The sequence below is a fragment of the Ciconia boyciana genome, chromosome 1 (assembly GCF_034638445.1).
Source record: "Ciconia boyciana chromosome 1, ASM3463844v1, whole genome shotgun sequence".
NCBI classification, from domain to species: Eukaryota; Metazoa; Chordata; class Aves; order Ciconiiformes; family Ciconiidae; genus Ciconia; species Ciconia boyciana.
The window spans coordinates 84,643,636-84,665,551 of NC_132934.1; the positions used below are offsets into that span (position 1 = coordinate 84,643,636).

A 21,916-nucleotide genomic window follows, 5' to 3' on the forward strand; every position below is an offset into this window, starting at 1 on the left:
AAAGAAAAGTGTCCTGCAACTTATCACCACTGACCTGACCTTCCTGCAGTAATAGTGAATCCTCCCTAAAAAGTCACACCAAACAGTCAGCAGGAAACCCAGAGGCTAATATTTGTTTTCACAATGCAGCAATCAAAGAAAGGCATATAGCAGATTGCTAGAAAAAAAATCAAGTGTTATTTTATGGGAAGAAAAAGGGGTAAAATATGGCAGCTTAGATGCCTGCTGTGAATTTTTTTTCAAGTTGAATGGGTTGAAACAGATGAAACATTGTACCTTACTTGCATTGTACCTTGCACTTCCTACTGCAATAGTTAGGAATTCTAGATAGTTCAACTGGTAGTTGTGCCCATGAATTATGACTTGGGTCTACTGAGTATAGTGAATTTATTCAGTTCACAAACATCTTTTGGCACATTAGGAAGAGGGGTTAATTTTTTTACCAAGGAGCTGGTTTAGTCTTTGAGAATATTTTCCAAGGAAATATTGAATATTAAAGACATATTTTAATTTTTTTAATTTATTTTAAGGAAAGTCTCCAAATACTAAGGCATATACACAAAGGTACAAGGTATATATGTACAAGGAATATATGCATATGTAATACAAAACAGATGCTGACATACAAAGCTTCAAAGAATTCATGCAATGAAACTCCACCCAGAAAAGTGGAGGCATCATTTTCTTTCAAGAAGTATGACAAGTGCTTTAATAACACATGATGCATAGTCTGTACCTTGGGCTCCAGAGATCCCAAACAAGTGTGGATATAATACAAAAGCTCAAGTAAGATCTGTGGCAATGGATTCTGCATCAGTTTGAGTACTGATTGTGTGTAGCTTTGAATGGAGCACATAATAATTATCCTCACTGCTATTTGCGTAGCAATTAATGTTATGATAGCACTGAAATTATTCAGGTAATGTTTTAATCCATCCATGACATTTGACTCTACTTTTCACAGAGATTGCTTCCAGGGATTCCCTGTAGACTTCTCATAACTGTCCTTTTGTTTCTATAATTATTAATGCATATATAAAAAAGGATTTTATGGATAAAGAAAACCTTGTGTTCTTTCTGTATCCCTGTACCTCAAACAGGGAACAGTTGGAAGAACAGATTTAGGAAAGAAGGCATGCCTAGGCAAACTGGTCTAGAAGAGGATTATGGGTGGATGGTAGTTAGTGTGTACGGTAAATAATTCAGTGAGTAAAATCATCAGGGATGTAGTTGGACTGGTTTGTGACTGGCAAGTGTTAGTGTAAAATGCTGACTGAAGCTCAAGAAATATAGAGATCTGCAAGAATGTGTGGTTGTCAACCTAGAGAGTTGCGCAAGCATCGTTGCTTGACTGTAGCTAATTCTTTGAAGTGGCTTCCTAGGCTTGTAGTTTTTAGCTCTGTAGTTTTTTTTCTCTCTCTCATTTGTGAGCCTGGGAGGGAAAATGCAGACTAAGAGGATGATTTAGTCTCTAATGACCTGTCCATTTGAATCACCATTCTGAGAAAACTGCATGATAAACAAACAAAAATTAAAATATATTTAAAACTTTCATTTCCTAAAGTTGGTATCTCACAGTGGCAGATCCCACATCCCTTCTTGCAATGCTTCTTCAGGTGAAGTGAACAGCCACTTTCTCACAGATCCAGAATTGCTTTGTTGAACAGGAGTGTCTGGCATAAATAATCCGTGTATATAAGGAGGCACAGAAGATGTTGTCATATAACATAACCCTAGGAAATGAAAAGATACGCCTTAATGATGTCCTGATGACATCATGTGATCTATATTTGGACTATTTGTAATCATACTGATTTGCCACTGGAAGGTAGAGTTATTTCCCCCTTGGAGCTATTTTATTTGTGCTAGGTGGTCCTTTTGGGTCTGTGCATGTGATCGAGCTGTACTTTGCCACCCATTGTTCCTTATACAGGACATGAATTCAGACCTCCATAGCAGATACTATGGTCTCCATGCTCCTTCATCGTTGCACATATGACAAACATGGGAAAGTAAGAGGAAGCACAAGTCTCATATAATTTACTGGGGCCCATCAGCTAGAAACACATTGGTTCTAAGTTATGAAGGCTTACCAATTTGTTGCTTCTTTTGAAAAAGCTGTTCCATCCTCCCAGTACCAGCCGCTCCTTTCAGATATGTATGATAATCCAACCCAGTAAAACTGTGAATCCTGTGGCAGAGAAACCTATAGGTATGAGAAAATCATCACAATGATATTTCAAAAATAAGACCTAAGTTCATGTATCTTCCAGCTGTGAAGGTTCTGCAACCAAAGGAGATAACTCTTACTCAATAGGAGAGTAACCTGTTGTCCATGCTTGTTTTCCATGAGGCAGTGCTAACTGCTCTGATTATAGGATCATCCAAATACTGTTGCTTATTGAATTGCCACAAGACAAATGTACCCTGGGTGTGTAAAAACACAGCTTTTTAAAAGAAAACAAACAAACAAACAAACAAAGCAGCTTTATCTGGTCTGCTTTTAGGTTTCTACACTGCCTTTAGATATCTGCAGTTTAGATATAGATATAGGAGTGCCATTTAAGCCCCAGTTAGAGTCAGCAGAGGTCTGGTCAACAGATCCAATGGAGCCTGAGAAGTGATTCATCTCACACAGTGGGAGTGCTACTGAATAGTGACTGTAATGGCCAGATCTCCCACTGACTCTAATGGAGCATGAGGAAGTAGCTCTGAAGTTACAGACCACTTACACTGTAGATGCCTAAAGTTAGGTGAGATGAATCCCAGCCTAGAGGGCAAGAGCCTGTTGTGTAAATACAGGCCTCTAGCACCTTTTGAGATTCTCCAACCTGTCTGAGGTCTTCACATATGGCTGACAGACAAGACCCAGAACCTATGGGAGAACAGTGCCTTGCTGAGGCATTATTTGGAGGTCAAATATTTGGTGACTCCATTATTTGGAGTCACCCCCAGGCATCTCGGATTGTCCTAGAAGCCTATACTTAGGCACCTGAATCATCCCCTAGGTGTCTAAGTGCTACCTAAGAGGTTCCTCAGCCTCTTAGCCTGTCAGATCCTCCAGATACTCTACTGTTGCTTAGTAGCATGTTTAGGGACGCATCCAAAATCTAAAATCCACAGCTGGCTTAAACTGGTCTGGCCTCAGTCTGGCTGCAGCTGCATATACTAAACATGGAAGAAGAAACATGCACCCAGACATCTGGGATCAATCTATCTAGGGATTTATATAGCATACCAAAATAGTGTCTTGAATTCAGCATTGAAGGTGTGGTGTTCAGGTTTCTCCCAGCAGTGTGAACCATGATTCTGACCTCAGAATGCTGCTAAACTCAATAATAAGCAATTTCTCCACTTTTTATTTTATTTTATTTGTCTCTACCCATCTGATTTTCACTTTAATAAAAAACCCAAGAGGCCAGCCTTTATGCCTTAAAATAAAAGAGTTGAGACCCCCCCATCTGAAACTAACTCCATCTGGAAAAAGGAGAGACGTTTTCAGGGAAGCTTGTTTCCTTTTAAAAGTTTTATGTAGCAAAAAGAAAATAAGGAGATTTGGGCTTCGTGTAAGCTTAACAGCTGTTGAAAAAGAGGTTCCCAGGTATGTGTGTACAAAAAGGGAAATATGGTCTTGACAGCAAATTACAGATTTTTCATTAGTCAGCAAAACACCCCCAAATTAGTAAGACTACTTAAAATTATTAATTCCCTAAACCTTTTTCAGTCATCATAATATAATCCTCTGCTGTTTAGTGTTTGTGCCATCATTAATACCACTCTGTAAGGGTATAACGCAAGGTCAGAAAACAACCTTTTACAGTCACTTTGCACTGTAGCGTCCAAATGACAGTACCATGGTGAATGGGCCACTCTCTTGATTTCTCGTAGATGGGAGTTTGATGCTGGGAGCCCTCAGTAATAAAACTTGTGGAAAGAGATAATGAAAACATGCATTCTGTATGCTGGGTCTCTCCTCCATGCTGATAATATGCAATTTGTTTTCTCTGTGAAAACCTAAGTATTAGCTAATTAAGGTATTGTATACAATGGCTTATTCTATTTCTCATAATACATAATTTCACTATTTCTCACAGCATACAATTTAGAATGTGTAGCAAGTTGTGGCAATCTTGTGACCTGCAGGAAGGCTACTTGACCCAGAAAAAATTAAATACATGCACTGTAAACAACCAAACTATTTTCTGCATGCAAGATTGCTGGAAGTTAAAACATGACATAAAGGAATGCATGAGGTTAAGACTGTACCATCTTTGCTTTGTCTTTTAGCACAAGAAGAGTGGAGTTTCTTGAGGAACAGAACTCCTGGCTTTGCTTCCATGTTTTCTTCTTCTTTGAAATGTAGAAGCAGTTATCAGCTCCACTGTTTTGCCAGCTTGCTGGACAGAGAGCACATTTTGTTTCTAGAAATCAGAGAGAGTATTATGCAGACCTGTGAGGAATACAGGGGCTTCAGCTACTGGCTTGACTGGGAAAAGATTAACGGTAACCATGAATCAGCTGAGCTCTTGAGGGGTGAAAGACAAGTTGTTTTGCTTGTTAGTGTACACGTATCCCCATCTCCAATACTATTCACAGTTAAAAACAGACACTAAGCAATCAGGTATTTTACCTGTGATTTTATAGTCTCTCAGTCAACGGGTTCTGAAAAGGGGGTGAATTGTCTTTATTTACATAACAACCACATTTACCATTTTTCTCCTTCCCTTCAAAACACAATGCTTCCCTCATTTCCTGCAGCTTCTTTCCTTCCTCAGGATCCTTGGAAACCTGAAAAACTGAAGGGCATGAAAGTGCTTATCAAAGATTGTTTTTAAAAATGTGTAGCTTTAATTTGTAGCTTTTGGCATGCTTTTATTTTTTGTCTACTCCATTTGTATATCCACCATTGTGTGTACATCATCTGCATTTTCTTCACCAGGAGGGTTGTGCAGCACTAGAAAAGGTCACCTGGGAAGGTGGGGGCATCTCTACCCTTGAAGATTTTCAAAAGTCACCTGGACAAAGCTATAGATGAGTTTATCTGGGATTGGTGATAGCCAGCTTCGAATGGTGGGGAGGAAAGGGTGGGTGTCAGACTAGAAATCTGAAGAATTGCCTCGGAGCTAACATTTCTGTGATGCCATGGACCACCCTGAGTGTTCGTCCTGGGCACTTGCAACTGCTTCCCTCCTGCCAAAAAGAAGACAGGGACTCTCTGCCTCTGCTTCCAAATGTAACGTGGCACCACCTTTGGTTGTTAATTGAAATGTTTCTATGGAAAATCTGCTGTAATCGTTGGGCAAATGCACCAGTCACGATGCTTTGATGTCAGGATTGCCCTCCCTCCCTGCAAAAAGCTTGCAAACCAAGAAAACGAGGGAATTGCAACTGTGAAATATTCCAGCAACAGTCACAGGGGGGCACCATTGTCCGGATAGTGTGGCTAACGACATGAGCTTCTAGCTGCGAAAAATAAGCATTTCAGAAATGGGTTAGGATTAGGATTTACAGTTAGGGTTAGTCAGCGGTTAGGGTTAGGGTTTAGGGTAAGGGTTAGGGTTAGGCTTAGGAGTTAGGCCTATGCTTAGGGTTAGGTATTAGCTTTAGTGTTAGGATTAGGGTCATTAAGGTTAGGGGTTTAGGGTTAAGGTTAAGGTTAAGGTTTGGTGTTAGGGTTCATTAGGTTTAGGTCTTGCATTAGGATTAGTGTGACCATTAGGGTTAAGGTAACTATAAATGCAGATATTAGTGATCCCGAGTGACGTGTGCTGACACTCAGTTGTGGGGAGAAGTCTGTGGGAGAGCCATACTATTGCCTTTCTTGCTGTATTATTTCCATTGGGGGAACAGGGGCACCAGAGACAGTCTGCAAGGGGGGGAGAAGCAGTTGTACAGCTGGAATTCACTCCCACAGCTGCAGCTTGGAACACCACAGTACTTACACAGTGCCAGCAGGGCTACCAGCCCCACCAGCAGCACCAGGCACAAAGCGAGGAAACCAAAGGCCACTGGCCGCCACACAGAAGATGAGGCAGAGGCTCCTGGGACAAACAAAAAACCCATTCAGCAACAAAAACAGCAGCTTTCCTCACCATGCAGTGGTATTACCTCCTCGCTGACATCACCAGTTCACCTTTATTCCATCTGCAGAACCTCTTTTTTTCTTAGTGCAGTTTTTGTTACCACTGTTCTGAATTTCCTGCAGTCATTTTGAGAAATAGCTGTTTATCTACTGAGAATGTTTATTAATTGAGGCTCTAGTGTTTTAGAGTAAAATTTCTCAAGAAACAAGTAAACAGATTAGATTTTGCAGTTCCCACAGTTCTGGAAATAATAAAACAATCTCTAAGACTTGACCTTGAAAGGGAAAAATTACCATCTAGTTTTGGATAATTACTTCTGGAACGTGTGATTGGTATTTCTAAATGATTGCAATGTTTGAACATTAAACTGTGCATCTTTCTTCAGGTTCTTTCTCCAAATTTCCACTGTGGTTCAATGTCTAATCAGGAATATAGTTCTCCAGAATTTTGTAGCTGACTATCCCCTGATTAAAATATTTTTTTTATATATATGCATTTTTCCCCTTTGGGAAGCAGTGCTCTGCAATTTTCTGTAATACTCTTTCATATCTATTTAGAGTGTTCAGGTTAACTGAGAAGTACTACACACATCAAATATTTTACTTGAGTCCAGTGCATCAGAGCAAGCCCCTCCAAGGAACTAACCTTTTGTTAGGTACGAAGAATCACCCTCCAAATGTGCCCAGAAGTCCATATAGGCTTGGCAACTAAAACTTACATAGCCAAAGTTAAGGGAGATGACCCTAGCCCTCACCAGTTAAGGTCATTTGAAGAGACTGCAGATGACACCACATTGGGGTGGTGACTGATATGCCAGAAGGGTAGGGCTTCCTTTTAAAGGGAAAAAATTCCTTTTAAAAATCCTAGGAATGAGCTGTAAGTGCAACAGCTCAACAAAGGCAAATGTGAAGTCCGGCACCTGTAATAGTACAACTCCATGCACCAGTACAGGTAGGGGACTGACTGCCTAGAAAGCAGCTATGTTTCAGGGTCCTGGTGGACAAGTTGAACGTGAGTCCTCAAGTGTGCCCTTGTGGCAGCGAAAGCTGACCAGCACTGGGCCGCATTGGCAAGACTCCAGCCAGCAGGTCAAGAGAAGTGATTATTCCTCTCTACTTGATAGTCATGAAGCCATGTTGGGGTACAGTGTCCAGTGCTGAGCTTCCCAGTTCAAGAGAGATGTCAGCTAATTGCAGAGATTCCAGCAGAGGAACACTGAGTTGGTCAGGGACCTATAGAGAGGCTGAAGGACCTAGGCTTGTTTAGCCTGGAAAAGAGGAGGCTAAGGGACGACCTAGTTTCAGTCCTCCACTACCTAAAAGGGCTTTATAGATGGAGCCAGACTCTTCTCAGAGAGGCACAGCAAAAGGACGCAATACAACAATCACAAGCTGCATCAGGGAAACTTCCGATTAGATATGACGAAAAAGAATTCTTCTCCTTCAGCACTGGAACAAGTTCCCAGAGAGGCTGTGAGATCTCCATCCCTGGAATTTTCCAAAACTCAAGTGGGCGAGGCCCTGAGCAACTTGATCAGACTTTAGAGATAGCCCTTTTGAGCAAAACGTTGGAAAAGATGAACTGTAGAGGTCCCTCTCAACCTAATTTGGTCTATCTACTTTACATGTTCTCTGTGCATATCAAAAGGCCATTTTAAGAGTTTTCTGAGCTTGCCAACCTGTTTCTTTCTGCGAAGCTCTGCCCCTAATCACACTCCCTAATATATTATCCTTGGTTTTATGGCTGCTGCTTCTCAACAGCTTCTTGTCCATACTCCTTGTCAAGAGGTCATTCTCAATGGATAGCCCTAGATTTTTTCCAGACAGCACCAGAGTGATGTCAATTTAATCTTTGTCTACTCTACCCAACCTGCAAACAGCAGCCATGGTATTTATTTCACACATAAGCCACGTGGTGAATTTATGAGCAGCAGCAACAGTACTCAAGTCATCATTTTATGATGTCAGGCATTCCACGGGCACAATCCACTACCTTAGTTAATACTCAGATTGTTTCTAGAAAAGCTTTGAGTATAAACAAATAAAAATATATACTCCTATCAGAGCTTACATTCACTATTAAGACTGATAAACAGGACACCTTCCTACTCCCCATAGCTGAGGAAATTGCTTCCATTTCCAAGGCCTGCATTATCTGATAAAACTATAGTGCCTTCCTGTCTTGTAGTGCCCTGCTGTAATAAATGAGTCCTACTGAAATGAAAAAAAAATCCACAGAAAGGTGGAATTTGTCTTCTGTGTTGAAGTAAATGGAAAAAAGTAATTGGAGTAAAGATAGGCTTCAGAAAAAATATCATCTGTGATCTTAAACAATAGCACACAAGACTCCATTATAATTATTCTTTCTGCTGTTTCTATGAATATTTATCTAAGAATATACTAGAAAGTTTAGAAACATTCTAAAGCAATCAACATGAACATGCAAATTTAAGTTATGCCCTGACTTAGATAGAAAAGCTAATTTCCATCTGTACTTACTGTCTACTGTAACACAACTGGCTGGAGCCTTAAATGCAGAACATTTGTTGCTGCTTGAATATCCAGGAGTAATAACTGAAGCTGAGGGTCGTAAATTTAAAGCGGTGTAGCCTTCCTCATCTTCCATCTCCAGCTCGTAACACTTCTTTCCTGCAATAGCAATACTTTGGGAGTAGGGGCACACTGCAGCGAGACCAATGCTGAGGTGATAGGAATGGTTCACATTTCAGCATTTCCAGTGAAACCACGGAGGAAGCTGGCTCTGTTCTGATTACTGTGTCATAGTAAAAGTGTACTATATTAAAAGCACGTTAAGGAGTTAAAGTGGCACTGTCAAGGATGGGTGTTTTCTTCCTGAATGTGAAGATCAGGAGTCTTGGTTGCTAGCTGGAACCTAAGACTGTTTCATTTAACTATACACCTGATCTGACCCTGTAAATACAGCAAACGTCAGGATTTTCTACCTCCTTAAAATAAGATGCTCTAGAATAGTTGCTATTTTGAGTTAAGGTATGAAAGATATCTGTTCATGTATCAGGGCACAAATACAACACATCAGCTGCACTGAAAGCAATAGGCTGCATTTCCATACATTGTTATGAAAAAAATGAAAAATGAAATTGGTTTACAAAAATTCACTGAAATAAATGTTAGAAGGGGAAAAGCTGAGCTGAAAGGATGGTGAGGCCAGGAGCTTGGCAGGATTCATGTGACTGCTCAGCCTCTGTCAGAGAAAGACCAGACTACATTGAGGACCTCTCTGCTGTTGTACTGTACGCAGAAGTCACTGTGCAGAAGTGGCTTATCCATCCTCACTCTCCATCTCTGGCTCTTTACAGTGCCTTGCTCTAGTGCTGAGCTGTAGTTCTTAAACATCTTCAGTGACCAACTGCCCTTAACAGGGCACTTGCCTAGACATGATGAGTCACTTCGTGGTGACAGGGTGAGTCAGAAGGAAATCACGAGAGAGGAATTCCTGTGGTAGCTGTTCCTGCTCTTGTGTGTAAAGTTCAGAGTCTCCTATTTGCAAAATAATATCAACAGACTGGAAATACACTGTAATGACTGTAGTCTAACAGGAGCTGGTGGAAGGCCAGGACTTAACTAAAGTTGATAAGGGGGATTCAGACTGGAACGCGGAATGTCTAAACAAGAATTACTGTCCTTGGGAGTAAAGCACATCCTGGAGAAAAATGTAAGCTAATTGAGATTTTTTGAGAACCATCTGAAACAACTAGTAGAAGTGTGATAAGAAGCACCCTCATGCCAACTATCCTCATTATAATACTAAAAGTCACACCCCTCGAGCTGGACACCCCAGCCCAAGCAGAGACCCCTCACCTCTGAGCGTGCGCCTCTGGGCTCTGCATAAGATGCATCAGGAAAGATACGCGGCAGCGGTATAGTTCTGTTTGTTTCTACATGCGGTTCTGTTCTCTTCTGAGTAACAAAGGGAGACATCCCTCGTTCTGGTTTGTGTAGAAATGCTGGGTTTTTCGGTACCGATATGGGTGCTGCTGCTTCCCAGGAGGCACCCCTTTGCTCTCTTCTAGGATGCATCCTGAAGAATTGGAATAAATTTGGGGGGGGGGGGAATTCCATGACTAAAATTAAGCTAAAACGATATTGTAATCAATGGTGGCCACAATATCAATTGGAAGATGGTGACAAATGGCCTGAGAATGGATCCTTAAAATATAAAACTGTATTGCAATTAATGTTGTTTTGTCGGAGAACTGAAAAATGGGATGCATACCGGGCAAACGACCTCACACTTGTGGGATAACAACTGGGCTGTTCTTCCTGCCATGCTGTGCAGATAATAGATTTTTTCAGAGCAGAAATATCTCTGGCTGCATGTATTTCTTGCATTATATTTTACCCATATGCAAAGAGAAGGTGTGAGGTAAAAGTTGGGAGTAAAGGGTGCTTACAGTCAGTTTTGTTACACAGACAGGCACACAAGGAGTAGCATTCACTGTGTATTCATGGTGTATCCATAATATCCTCATAAAAACCTCATGCTAAATATGGTGCAAAAATCCTTGTCTATTGGGCCTGAAAACTGTATGTTGGCACCTTAGTGTAAAAAGGGGTTTTCTGCAGAGAACTGGGAGTCAAGCATGTCTATGCTACTGAATTTCATTGCAGGTTTTCATGACAGTAACCTCTTCAGTCTTAGCAACAACTTCTCAAGCATGTAATGAATCTCCTTTGGGAAAACTTTTCTCCAACCTGATTTTACTTCTGGAGAGAAAACAGGAGGTGAAATAATTTTCTTGTGTTATTTTTCTAGCTCTGAATTCAATAAGGAGTCTAATTATATAACTTTTTTTTGGAGTCATTTTTTAAAACAGATCCTGCTGCAAGAACAGAATTAACAAAAGCATTAAGGTGGAGCATCGTCATCACGCTCTCTTTTCTTGTAAGGATCCAGGGCAGGCAAAATTTCTTGTTTTTTCAGACTAAAATGAAAAGAAAGGTAAACTAAGGCAGGAATTTTAGATCTGCATTTGAACACAGCCCATGTATAAATGTCAGCAGGCTGGACAAAACAGCTGTGTTTATTAACCAGAATGTGACCTTGCAAATTGCATTAGCTAGAGTTTATGACTGGGGGGAGATGCAGGGACGAATGGATTTTAGACATGGGAAACGCACTGTTGTATGGAACTGTGATTCAAAAATGCCATCTCAGCCAATACACAAACAATACATTTCTATGTCTCTTCCCCTGTAAGGAAAAGCTCCTTTCAATGGAAAAGGGGATACAGTCAGACAGCGCATCCTTAAGCCCTACCTGGTTACAACACCACCAGGGTATGTCCTTTGCCAGTTTCAACCTTGCTGGATGAGGTTGTCTGCTGCAGCACACTGAATGCCTGCAGTGAATGGTAGGACACTGCCTGCCTCCTCTCTTTCTTCTCTGGGGTGATTTTTTCTTTCTTTTTTTTCCTTTTTTTGGTGTTTCAGTCATTGTTTTTTGAGAAGAAGCTAGCTCCTTCTGGTTCAGTAGCATGGCGCACTGTGAAACCGTACTCTAACCCCACCTGCCTCTACAGTTACAAATACAGTTGCTGCATCAGAGACTGCTTTTGGGCTAACAGTAAATTGACTCAAAAGACTAAGGCCACAGAAAGATATGATGTAGCCTTGTGGCTGCCTGTCAGCATGGGGAGCTGTCAATCTCAGCTCATGTTTGTCTTCAACAAACTGCAGAAACACCTAGGATTCGCCCCTCTGCTCTTAGGCATGCCTCATTAATGAAAAAACATGCTGGAAATATCTTTCTTGTTTCCTCACAGTCACTCTAATGTAAGAGAAAAAAAGATCAGAGGTTTTTTTTTCTTTTTAAATTTTTCTGGCAAATTAAAGCAAAGCCCTTCATTAGCAAGAAAGGATGCGCCATGAATACAGTTCAGGATACCTTCCACATGAGATTTCTTATTTCAGTGTAGCTGGAATGAACACTGAGAGACACTCTGAGAAGTCACCGGGGCTATGTCTGCACTGCAGGACAGAAAAAACTCTGCGTTTTCACCCCCAAAGACAGGAAGAGCTAGGAGATGAACTGAGAGGAGCAGCTGGGAGACGTTATGCTAGAGATGCAAGTGATGAGTGTGAACAGCAGAGAGGAAGGCAAATCCACTAAGATTTCTGGAGCATGAAATTGGTATTTGAAAATAACACCCGAAATGTTCATGCTGGTGATCAGAAACTGCTGTGTAGTGCTGGGATCAGTGGGACATTAGAGCAGCTCCTTGAAGGCACTAACTAATGCTTTAGAAGCCCAGCTGCTCCACCAGTGGTAAATGATCCACAATAAATAATCTGGGATGCAATCCACAAGGAATACATGAGTCTCCAGAGGTGACCAAGCCAGGAATTTGTGGGCTTTTTGCTCAAATCAAAACACTGTTATGGCACTGAGGTTTCTTATTTCAACCTGACTGTCATTGTTCTATGGAGATGTGGAGGGAGACATTTTGTTCATTAACACTGCTTGCGCTGTTTTCACTATGGTTGGGTTTGTAGGCCCTTGTTCATCACATTAAGTTAGTAGTGTGGCATTCCAGGAAATATCCTAAAAATACATAAAAGGAGGTTCTGTTCACACCTCTGACTGAACCATAGCGTAACTCTTGCAATAGATCAAAAAAGTAGAAAATTAGAAAAGTAGAAAAGAAGAGCAGAATTATTACAGGGGGGAGGAGGGGGGGGTATAATTAAAAAAAAAAAGAGAGCTAACAGTGCCAGGGCTGAAGGTTATTTTATCCTGTGACACATGCACAAGTCCTTATGAGGACTATGAATCCCTGTGCTCCAGAGCAAATATGATTATTAATACAGTTTGGGAACACCTTGTCCCACCTTCTGAGGATAACTGTGTTTGTGTGTTGTATACTCCAGCCTACTAGTCTATTAAAGCAGTCAGACCAACAAGACATCAGAAGCATCTCCTGACTGGAAGTGTTTAATCATCATCACTTGTGTTATGTTACAGCTGTGCAGTTATGAACTGACAAGTGGTATTAGGACTGTATCAGTGGATGCTGGGAGAGAAGCAGTATCTTTACATGCTTGCCTTGTCACTGTCCTTTTTTCCCGGCCATCACTTTTGGCCATTTTGTCCATCACTTGTGTTAGTTAAAACCGAGTAATCGTTTGGCAGTTTTGGATCTGGAACGATAGACTTGGGTCACTCCTGGAGCCCATCACCATGCCCATTTCCTTAGCATGACGATATTTTTACGTATGTCTAAAAGAGAGTGAAAACAGGGAAATGTAATAGGTCCGATCCAACATATTTAAATTCTTATGTGATAGTTCTGAAAAACAAAATAATAAATTCCAACCTTGCGGAACGCCTTCTAGCTTCTCATCATCATTTTGATCTGACAAACCAGTCCTCCTGCCAATGGTTGTTACCTCGCTGTAATTGGATGGCGGGCTTTTCACAGATATAGTAAAGCTCTTCTTCACATGATTTGCTCCTTAGGTTAGAATGAAAAAAATATCCACAGGTTTGGGGGTAGTTTAGGTACCATGCCCTAGGAAAGAAAAATCTTTATTGTTACATCTCACCTCATTCAAATGGTGCATCCTTGCCCCTTCCAAAAAGAGCCATCTTTGCAAGAATTAATTATGTGGCTTTCATGAAGAATATATACCCCCAACAAAGAAATAAAGTGTTTAGTGACATCGTGCACCAACTCCTAGGAGGCTGACCCTGTCCTGAACATGCCAACAAGCACCCCCAGCAGACTCTAAGGGTGGATCGTAAACCATTTCTTGTACCTAACACCTGGGTACTGACTGGAGGGTGTCAGTGGCTGTTTCAATAGAAACGTTAAGAGGCAACTGCCCAATAATGAAAAGGAAAATTGGCAAAGCAGGTTTAAAAGCAAGAAGAAAAATATATTGTATTTCTGAAATAACATGTTAAACTGAAGTGAAATGATTCTAGAGAGTAAATAGTGTCATATAAAAATGAAAAAAAGTATAAAATCAAAAGCATGGAATGAAACACCTTTCCCTTGGAGTTTTTCCCAGGTGTCCTCACTGAAACAAGGTTTCAAACGCAAGAGAAACATATGACATTTCTGGTCAATCTGAAACTAAATTGTGGAAATAAACTTTCAGGGTACTTCTTTTGCCCAGTAACAGTGCCTAGATCACCCTCCAAGCAGTCCTGGGTGAGGCCAAGAAAAATCTGGAATGGAAAAGTGAGATCCAAAATACAGAGAAAGCTGCATAAAGTTGCTGCATAAAAGTTGGCTGTTCAATGTTCCCTTTGTGTCAGATAAACTGGGAGTTGCATATGGGTGATGACCAACTTTATGTACTGCAGGAAAGCTGCCCACTTACCAAGACTTTTGTTCTTCTGTAAGAGTTGTGTTGTCTGCCCAATACCAGCCTCTCTGTTCAGCTCTGAATGTTAATCCAAGCCAGTATACTTTTCTAGGAAATGTTTTTACTAGTTCCTATGCAGAGTAAGCACAATTCAAAACAGATATTCAGGAAGATATTAAAAATAAATATTTAGGCTCAGAAGTTGAAAACATTCATGGAAATTGCTTGAAAAACATAAATACCACAAATTGTTAACCTGCCAGGACAAGTTCTGCTTTTAGAGGAAAAGCCTTGTATCAAAGGAGAAATTATAATAGAGCTGTTTTTAATCAGAGAGAAGATGCATTTGTAGCTCTGAAGAGCAATGCTACCCTCATCAACCTGATTTAAACACTCTGGGTGAAACACTGGATTGTTCTCCCCCCTTCAGAGTGAATCATTGCCCCCCCTTTACTCTGTCCTTAGCATTTGTCAACAGTGAAAAGGAAGCCTCGGCAGGGAGCTGTTGGGTTTGATTGTTGAACCTTCACACTTGGCTCTAGCATCATTTACTTATTCCCAAAAGCTGGACTAGAACACGTAGAGGAGGTCTTAAAGTAAAGCATTTAGCAATATTCTGTTCTTAAAAAATGCTCTGAGCAGAACAGGTAAGAATGTAAACTTAAATAATGCTGCCTTTCTCACTGCTGCTTGAGGGAATTCTCTGAAGATTTTAATTCAATTATTTCTGTTGTTCTCCTTCTTCGCTTATCACTGTCACTCCCAGTGCACTTCTCCATTTTCTCTTTTTGCTCGTACCTCTCAATGCTGTGATTAAGACAGCTAGAACAGACTGCACCTCACAATCTTTGCTGTCACCAATTTGGGAGGGTGAGAATAAAGCTGCTCCTTTTTCCTTCTGGGAGCAACCTTACGGCCTGCAGCTCAGTGAGAGGGGAACTGGCATTTGTCAAGTGCTGGAGAGCAGACCGGCCCAGCCCTGACTGCTAGCTCTTGGGACACCTTTTCTGCCTTCAGTCTTCCAATATGTCTGCTGGCATCCAGAGGCGAAAGCATTATTTCACTCTACACCTGGCATTTTCTTTTCCCACCTCAGTTTGTTTTCATTTACTAAAAGATTAGACCAGATTTCATCAATTCTCTGCCAAGTGTTTTAATTTTGATTTAAAAGATGAGATCAAGTTTTGTGGAAGGAACTTCCACAAAATAGGGACAACTATGTTTTACCTATGGGGAGACCAGGTTAAAAGAGGTTTTCACACTAATGTCTTACCAAATCCTTGTATGGATCTGTAATACTTGTTAAATTAGTGAAATCATTGCCCATGACAAAACAGCCATGAACCCGCTTTCACCAGTCATCCCAGTAAGTAGCCAGCCACAGCAAGACACGGCAAGCTGAGCTGTCTCCAACTGCCAGCCGCTCGAAGGGCAGCGCTTTGTGTGGCAATGACCAGTCCTATGCCTTAGCACTGCCTCGGACAACCTGATCACTGTAGAAAAACTCATGCTCACAGTGCCATTTAAGAAAATTACGTGTGAATTGAGTAGCTGATAGGGTGCATGAACTTCCTCCATGCTAAACAGAGTGAGAAACCAGTCCATACCAGCTTCGCTGCCTCTTTTATCTGAAGAAGAGTAGAGTTTTGTGAGGAACAAAACCGGCAACTCTGTTCCCACGACATCTGTTCATTGGAGTGGTAGTAACATGTATCGCCACCTTCCCACTTCCAGTTTGCAGGGCAGAGTACACAGTTCTGGCCTGGAAAAGGAAAACCATCACCCCATTTCTGTTCCCAGGCTGTCCCTCACAGAACATCGCTGTTGACCTGTGACAACAAGATCCGTAGGGACTGAGTGTTTGAGACGGTCCTCGTTCAGTCAAAATCCCACTGTGGTCCCAGAAGGTTCAGGTAATTAAAGAGATGAAAACTGAATCATCCCTCTATCTCTCCCATTCCTTTAGCACTGGGAGGAGGTTCAGGTGGTGCAGATGGGATTTATTTTGCCTAATTTTAGGAGTCTGCAAAGCTGACATGAGTCAACCCATCTGGATTCCAATTTTAGTCAATGGACAGCAGTAGGTGTGTCTCACGTGCTTTTTCTGTCAGTTCAGGTGTCTTTCTTGGGAGGAAACAGACTGTATCCTTGCATTACCAATTTATCTTCATTGGCTAAAAGCAAGACCTAGACAGTTAGCTTGTCTGTGGAACAACATCTGGACAAATGAAATCCGCTTTCCCAACAGTCACAATAGGATCCCTTTGCCCAATGCCCCTACTCCTCAGGGTATGATTTCTGAAGAGAGCTAATTGTCTGGCTGGCTTGTTGTCAGATGCCACTTAAATAACTGAGCTGTGGCAAACTGATTTCAGAAATAGCCCTGCACTGGACACAGTCAGGAGACAGGGAGTGAACTTCCAGGTTGGTTTAGCTATGCTTCACCACACATCACTTCTGAATTTAGGAGATTCCTGTCTTACCTGGGGTTGGTACTAGCACACTGTCCTCTGTGTGGACTGCTGTTCATAGTTGTTTAATTCTCAGGCACCACTGTAAAATTGTCTATTAGATGCAGATGAGCTTGTTGTAGAGATCCCTGAACTAGTGTTGATGGGAACTGGCATGTCCAGAAGGCATCTTGCAGAACCCTTTTCTTATGGAAACTAAATCCTGAAACCCTGGTACCACTGCCAGGCCCCACACCAGTGCACATATTGCCAGGCTGGGCACCTGTCTCTAGTCACTGCATGAAGCAGACAAGCTAATTGGCTACTTTTTAGGTGGTCACATTTGAGAAGACACAGGTTCACCTGAGGAGACAGACCTGAGTAGACACAGAAGACACATCTCATTTCCTTCCCTGCCATGTTGAAAGATAAGCCCTCATCAAAACTTGATTTACCATTATTTTTAAGTTTTTTTTTCCCGTTCAAGCACAGCTGATTTCCTATTGCTTGCAGCATATTTGAGAAATTTGCATGCAGCTCATTCTTTGTCATGTTGAGGTCTCTAAGTTGTGTCCTGTAGTCCTGGCGAATCTGGAAAACTGAAATTCACAATAAGACATTTTCCAGTGCTGTCATTCAGAAAGGGTGGGACACAGACAGGGAATGTCTTAGCAGATCATTAGGGATAAATAAACCATTTGGGATAAATGTTATTCCTTCCCGAACAGTTGCATGTAAGGGCTGCTGAGACGGAGAACATTTGCATAGTGCATTTCTTATTATTTGTCTTGTGAGTGAACAACAAAATTAAAGTGTCACTTTTTAGCATATATTTCCATTTTGTATCTTTCTCTTATATTGGTTTTCAGGCTTTGCTTTTTTCCTAAAAATGTGGACTGCAGCTCCAGATCACAGTGGAATTGCTGCGGGTGGGAGGTACCTGATGGCACAACCTGTTTACTGTGACACAAAGTTTTTCCCTTCCCTTCAGATCCAGCATTATCAAAGGGGAATTCAATCCATCCTTAATCAGTACAGCAGGATTGTGGATACAGTTTTTAGGAGACCAGACAACGGCAGCCAGAGCAAGCAGTGAATCTCATACTCCACTCCCATCCAGCTCCCCTCCATGTTGCTCATTTCTAGCCTCATCACATCGAGAAGAGGACAAAGATGCTGCAGCAAGGCAAAATATCTGTTTTGCCTGTTTGCCTGTTCTCAGCTAAACCAGAAATTGCACCTGAAGAACATGTCGGTCTGATGTTATTCAGTAGCTTAAGCGCCCCAGCAAACTGAAATGCATTAGTACTTACATAAAACTGCCAGGGTCACCAGCACCACCAGCAATGCCAGGCACAGCGTGAACAAAGTCAGGACTACTGGCCAGCAAGAGCGAGACGAAGTGGGAGGCCCTGGGGGGAATTCAGTCATGAAATGGAGGTGCGATACTAAGAGAATGGTGAACACATTAGCCTCATTAAATCGCAGCCATCTTTCTGGTGCATTGGTCATAAATAATTGCTTTTACTTTATGTGGTTGTATATTCCTGCTGCAGTCTCTGCACACAGCAAAAGATGCCCAAACAGAGTAAAAGAGTGAGAGATCACAACAGCTCAGTGGTGAACGTGGACAGCCTTGGTCCTTTCAAGGCCATAGACTGTGGCAAGAGTTTGGCAAAAGACACTGAGAAAGCAAGGTATTGCAAAATGTAGAAAGTTGATTGCTGAAAGCTGAAAACAAATATGCACTGTATGGTTGTGGTAATTTGTGATGTGTGGCATAGATCTGTGGTAATCTGGTTAATCTGAGTGCTATAGTAAACTCCTCTGGTACTTTATGGTAGTTTGAGATTTCTAGCTAGGAATTCACAGAGAATTTTTCTGTAATAAGTGTTACAGCCTACATACAGAAATAAGCACTCAATTAGGAGAAAAAGGAACAATCTTTTGCTGAGCAAAAGAAATTTTAAGCGTGTGAGTCATCCAAAAGAGACCTTGATTATCAGAGCTGGAAGATTTCATGGGTTAAGATGCACTGAAGGAAGGGGAAAAAGCATTCAGTTTGTGAAGGAAGCACTAAATCTAAGGCAGATATTAAAGTTGCCACTATGTGGACTTTGTGGGGAGCTGCATCCAGCTTGACTTAATCCAATAAAGGCAGTAGAATGGGAATGTGGAGAAGAAATTGCTAGTCTAGAAAAGGGAAAGGGGTATTTAAAATTGAGGGCTGAATTGCTGAAGAAGTAGGAACTGAAATTTAGTGTGTCAAGCTGAAGGAACAGGAATGGAAACAATGCAGTGTGCCTCTCCTACAAATAATCTGTGGTCAATTCCTGTGGTGAAGCCATCCTGGGCAAAGTGTTGTACAAGACCTCACTCTATAGCAACTCAGGTTGATGAATTATAACAGGTGAAAGAAGATCAAGCAATGGATGTTGTCTTGAACTGGGGCACAGATCACTGCTGGCTTATATTCAACCATGGGGGTTCACCATAAACCCCAGGTCCTTTCCAGCAGAGGCCTCCACAGCCAGCCTGCGTGCAGTCTGTACCACTGCCTGGGATTAGTCCAGCCTCAGTGCACAACAACTTGTGGATCTTCATGGGGTTTCTGCTGACCCAGTGCTCAAGTTTCTCAAGGTTCCTCTGTACTGAAGTTCTATCACTTGGTAGTGTCAGCCACCACCCCTAGCTTAGTAGCATTATAAATTTGCTGAAAACACACTCTGTGTCATTGTTCAGATCATTGATGAGGATATTAAACAATATAGGCTCAGTATTAACCCCTGAGAGACCTCTGAGGGACTCTGCCACCAAACAGATGTTGAGCCATTGGTTACTTCTCCTTGAGCCTGGTAGACCAGCAAGTTTTCAACCCACCTAACAGTCCACCATGTAGCCCATACTTCCTCAGCTTTAAAATGACACTACTGTAAGAGACACTGACAAAAGCCTTCCTAAATATATATTACATCTGCTACTCTCCCTGTACCTGCATTTCATCACAGAATGCAAAGAAGGAAGTGCCTCCCAGTCTAAGGAAGTGCTCTAACCACTTGGTATTGCATAAAAGAGAAATACCCAGACCCTTCACCAAGAGAAAGAACATGTTCCTTCTGCATTATTTTCCAAAGTCTGATCTCACAGGCATATGACAGATACACTCAGAGATAAAGCCTGCACAGGAGAATTACGTACCTTATAGATCCTAACAAGACTTAAGAACACCTTGCCTGCTAGGACATACGGGTATTTTTAAGGTCAAAGTGCTTCTGTACATGCTCTGAAGCTGAATATTAGGTGCCTGGAGAAATTCAGTAATAGAAATTTGACTCCCTAAGGGAGGCTGCTAAATAGACTCATATGAATTGGAGCTAAAGGGCAAAAATATTGTTCCTACCCCTACAAAGTCACAGCCCTAAGGTGAAGACTGAAAACATTATAGTCCATGCTTCCTGGAGCTTTTAGATGAGAAGAGACAAAGATTTTGTAGTTTGAAAGTGACATTTCATAAACAAATACAAAATATTTTCTGGGCAGCAATATGAATCAAGACCAACCAGTAGTTTTAGCTTTGGCTGTTTTAATTAAATTATTGCCTCAAGAGTTTCTTTAGGTAATGGTTCCCTGTACTGTACTTTGTAACCTCACACTGCTTCTGCTGCACCTAGCACAGCTGAAGGGACCTTGGGCTGGGTCCTCCTTCCTGTACAGTACTTCAGGGGTCCTAGAATGGATATATTAATTCATTGTGGTTGTTTCAATTTGATGTTTGTGAAATAATGCACAGACTATGCTGTGCCCCCTCTCAGAATAGTGCTTTTTCATCATGAAATATGCATTGTCTGTCCTGGGACATAGAAGCAGGACCTCTGGAGTCATATGAAGATACTGGTGTCATTGGACGTTAAAGGAAAGAAGCCCAGAGCTTAACACAAAGACAGTTCAGATTTTTCCTTATTTTTTTAGCTCCTGAATTATCCTTTGGCAATGCTCAAAACCATAACTTAACATAACAATGTTCAAAAAACATACCATATGTTCAAAAAGCATAACATATGTTCAAAAAACATAAAAGCATTTGAAACCATGGCTCTTTGATACAGAATTCCCCAGAAAATTCCTTCTGAATCACAAGCAAGTTGTCCGCTTGCTTGTAAACCTCTGCTCTAGAGCCTGACCCCACAAACAGCTAGCACCTCCTGTGTTCTTTGTTCCCATGAGTTGCACCACTCAAATCTAGAGTTCATCTTCACAGGTACTCTTAAGCAATTTACACAAATTAAGCAAAATTAATTTAAAATTAGTATTTAAAATATAGTATTTAAAATGCATTCAGCCCTTTAACAGATACAGCCATTTCAAAGACCAGTGCCTTAATTCAGGCTAGAACTTCAGAAGTGAAATAAAGTGAGTGAGTTAAAACTGATTCCGTTCTAAGCTTGAATGCAAATACATGGAGAAATTAAATAGAACTGATCCACTTTAAAAATTAGTTCAAGTTAACTCTTTTGAGGTTTAGACAATTAGGACTATTTGTGGAGCTTAGTATAACTCTCAGTAATATGCTTTTCCGTGAAATAATAAGATCGCTATTTCAGGTATACTTTCGAAACTCTAAAAAGTTCAGGCAGAAATGACAGCAACAAAAAACAGGACACATTTGTAACTAGCATAACTTTTCTGATAGTAACAAAGCTAACAAAGCCCCCTTGGGCATATAATTAAAAGTATTTCCCATCCCATCTACTTTAGCAAGAATAAGTCATAAAAGCTTCATAGATACTACACCTTTTTCCTTAGTATCTTCAGGCTTTGTGATATTATCCAGCTCATGGCTGTTTTCAAATTTCAGATTGGCATATGTTACTTCTTCTGTCATAGCTGGTAAAAAGAAAAGTGTCAGAACAAAAAGGTAGAAAAAGATCTAGCATTTGCAGCTAGTAAGCTAAGAAGAAAACATACCCCTTTGCAGGGTTCCTTATATTGGCAGACACAAATGAAGCAGCAAAGACATCCAGATACATCTGAG

The 21,916-nt window shown here is 41.2% G+C and overlaps 1 protein-coding gene and 1 long non-coding RNA gene across 3 annotated transcripts; both read right to left on the reverse strand.

The window, feature by feature from the left end:
* Positions 1–527: 527 nt before the first annotated feature.
* LOC140646541 (natural killer cells antigen CD94-like) lies at positions 528–8,824 on the reverse strand. 2 transcript variants are annotated; one of them, XM_072850652.1, is made up of 6 exons: positions 8,582–8,824; positions 5,943–6,041; positions 4,710–4,796; positions 4,267–4,421; positions 2,094–2,191; positions 528–1,733 (listed from the first exon to the last, which is right to left on the reverse strand). In XM_072850652.1, the coding sequence occupies exons 1-6, from the start codon at positions 8,706–8,708 to the stop codon at positions 1,613–1,615; spliced, it is 687 nt and encodes a 228-aa protein (XP_072706753.1). In that variant the 5' UTR covers positions 8,709–8,824; the 3' UTR covers positions 528–1,612. The 2 variants fall into 2 exon arrangements, with proteins under 2 accessions (XP_072706753.1, XP_072706744.1); XM_072850643.1 differs by having other exon boundaries at positions 2,094–2,206.
* A 4,227-nt stretch (positions 8,825–13,051) lies between these two features.
* On the reverse strand, positions 13,052–21,916 carry LOC140646557 (uncharacterized). Its single transcript, XR_012040485.1, has 8 exons — positions 21,850–21,916; positions 21,676–21,768; positions 18,198–18,296; positions 17,340–17,483; positions 16,042–16,196; positions 14,450–14,565; positions 13,438–13,632; positions 13,052–13,340 (listed from the first exon to the last, which is right to left on the reverse strand). It is a non-coding gene; the product is annotated as an uncharacterized lncRNA (long non-coding RNA).

Bases quoted from the DNA above. Each gene is read 5' to 3' on its own strand.
- LOC140646541 (XM_072850643.1), bottom strand. From the start codon at position 8,708: ATGGAAGATGAGGAAGGCTACACCGCTTTAAATTTACGACCCTCAGCT. The intron at 4,422-4,709 runs GTAAATGTGGTT...TCTGATTTCTAG, and splicing joins TGAAGGGAAGGAGAAAAATG to AAACAAAATGTGCTCTCTGT. The intron at 1,734-2,093 runs GTAAGCCTTCAT...TTCATTTCCTAG, and splicing joins TCAAAAGAAGCAACAAATTG to GGTTATGTTATATGACAACA.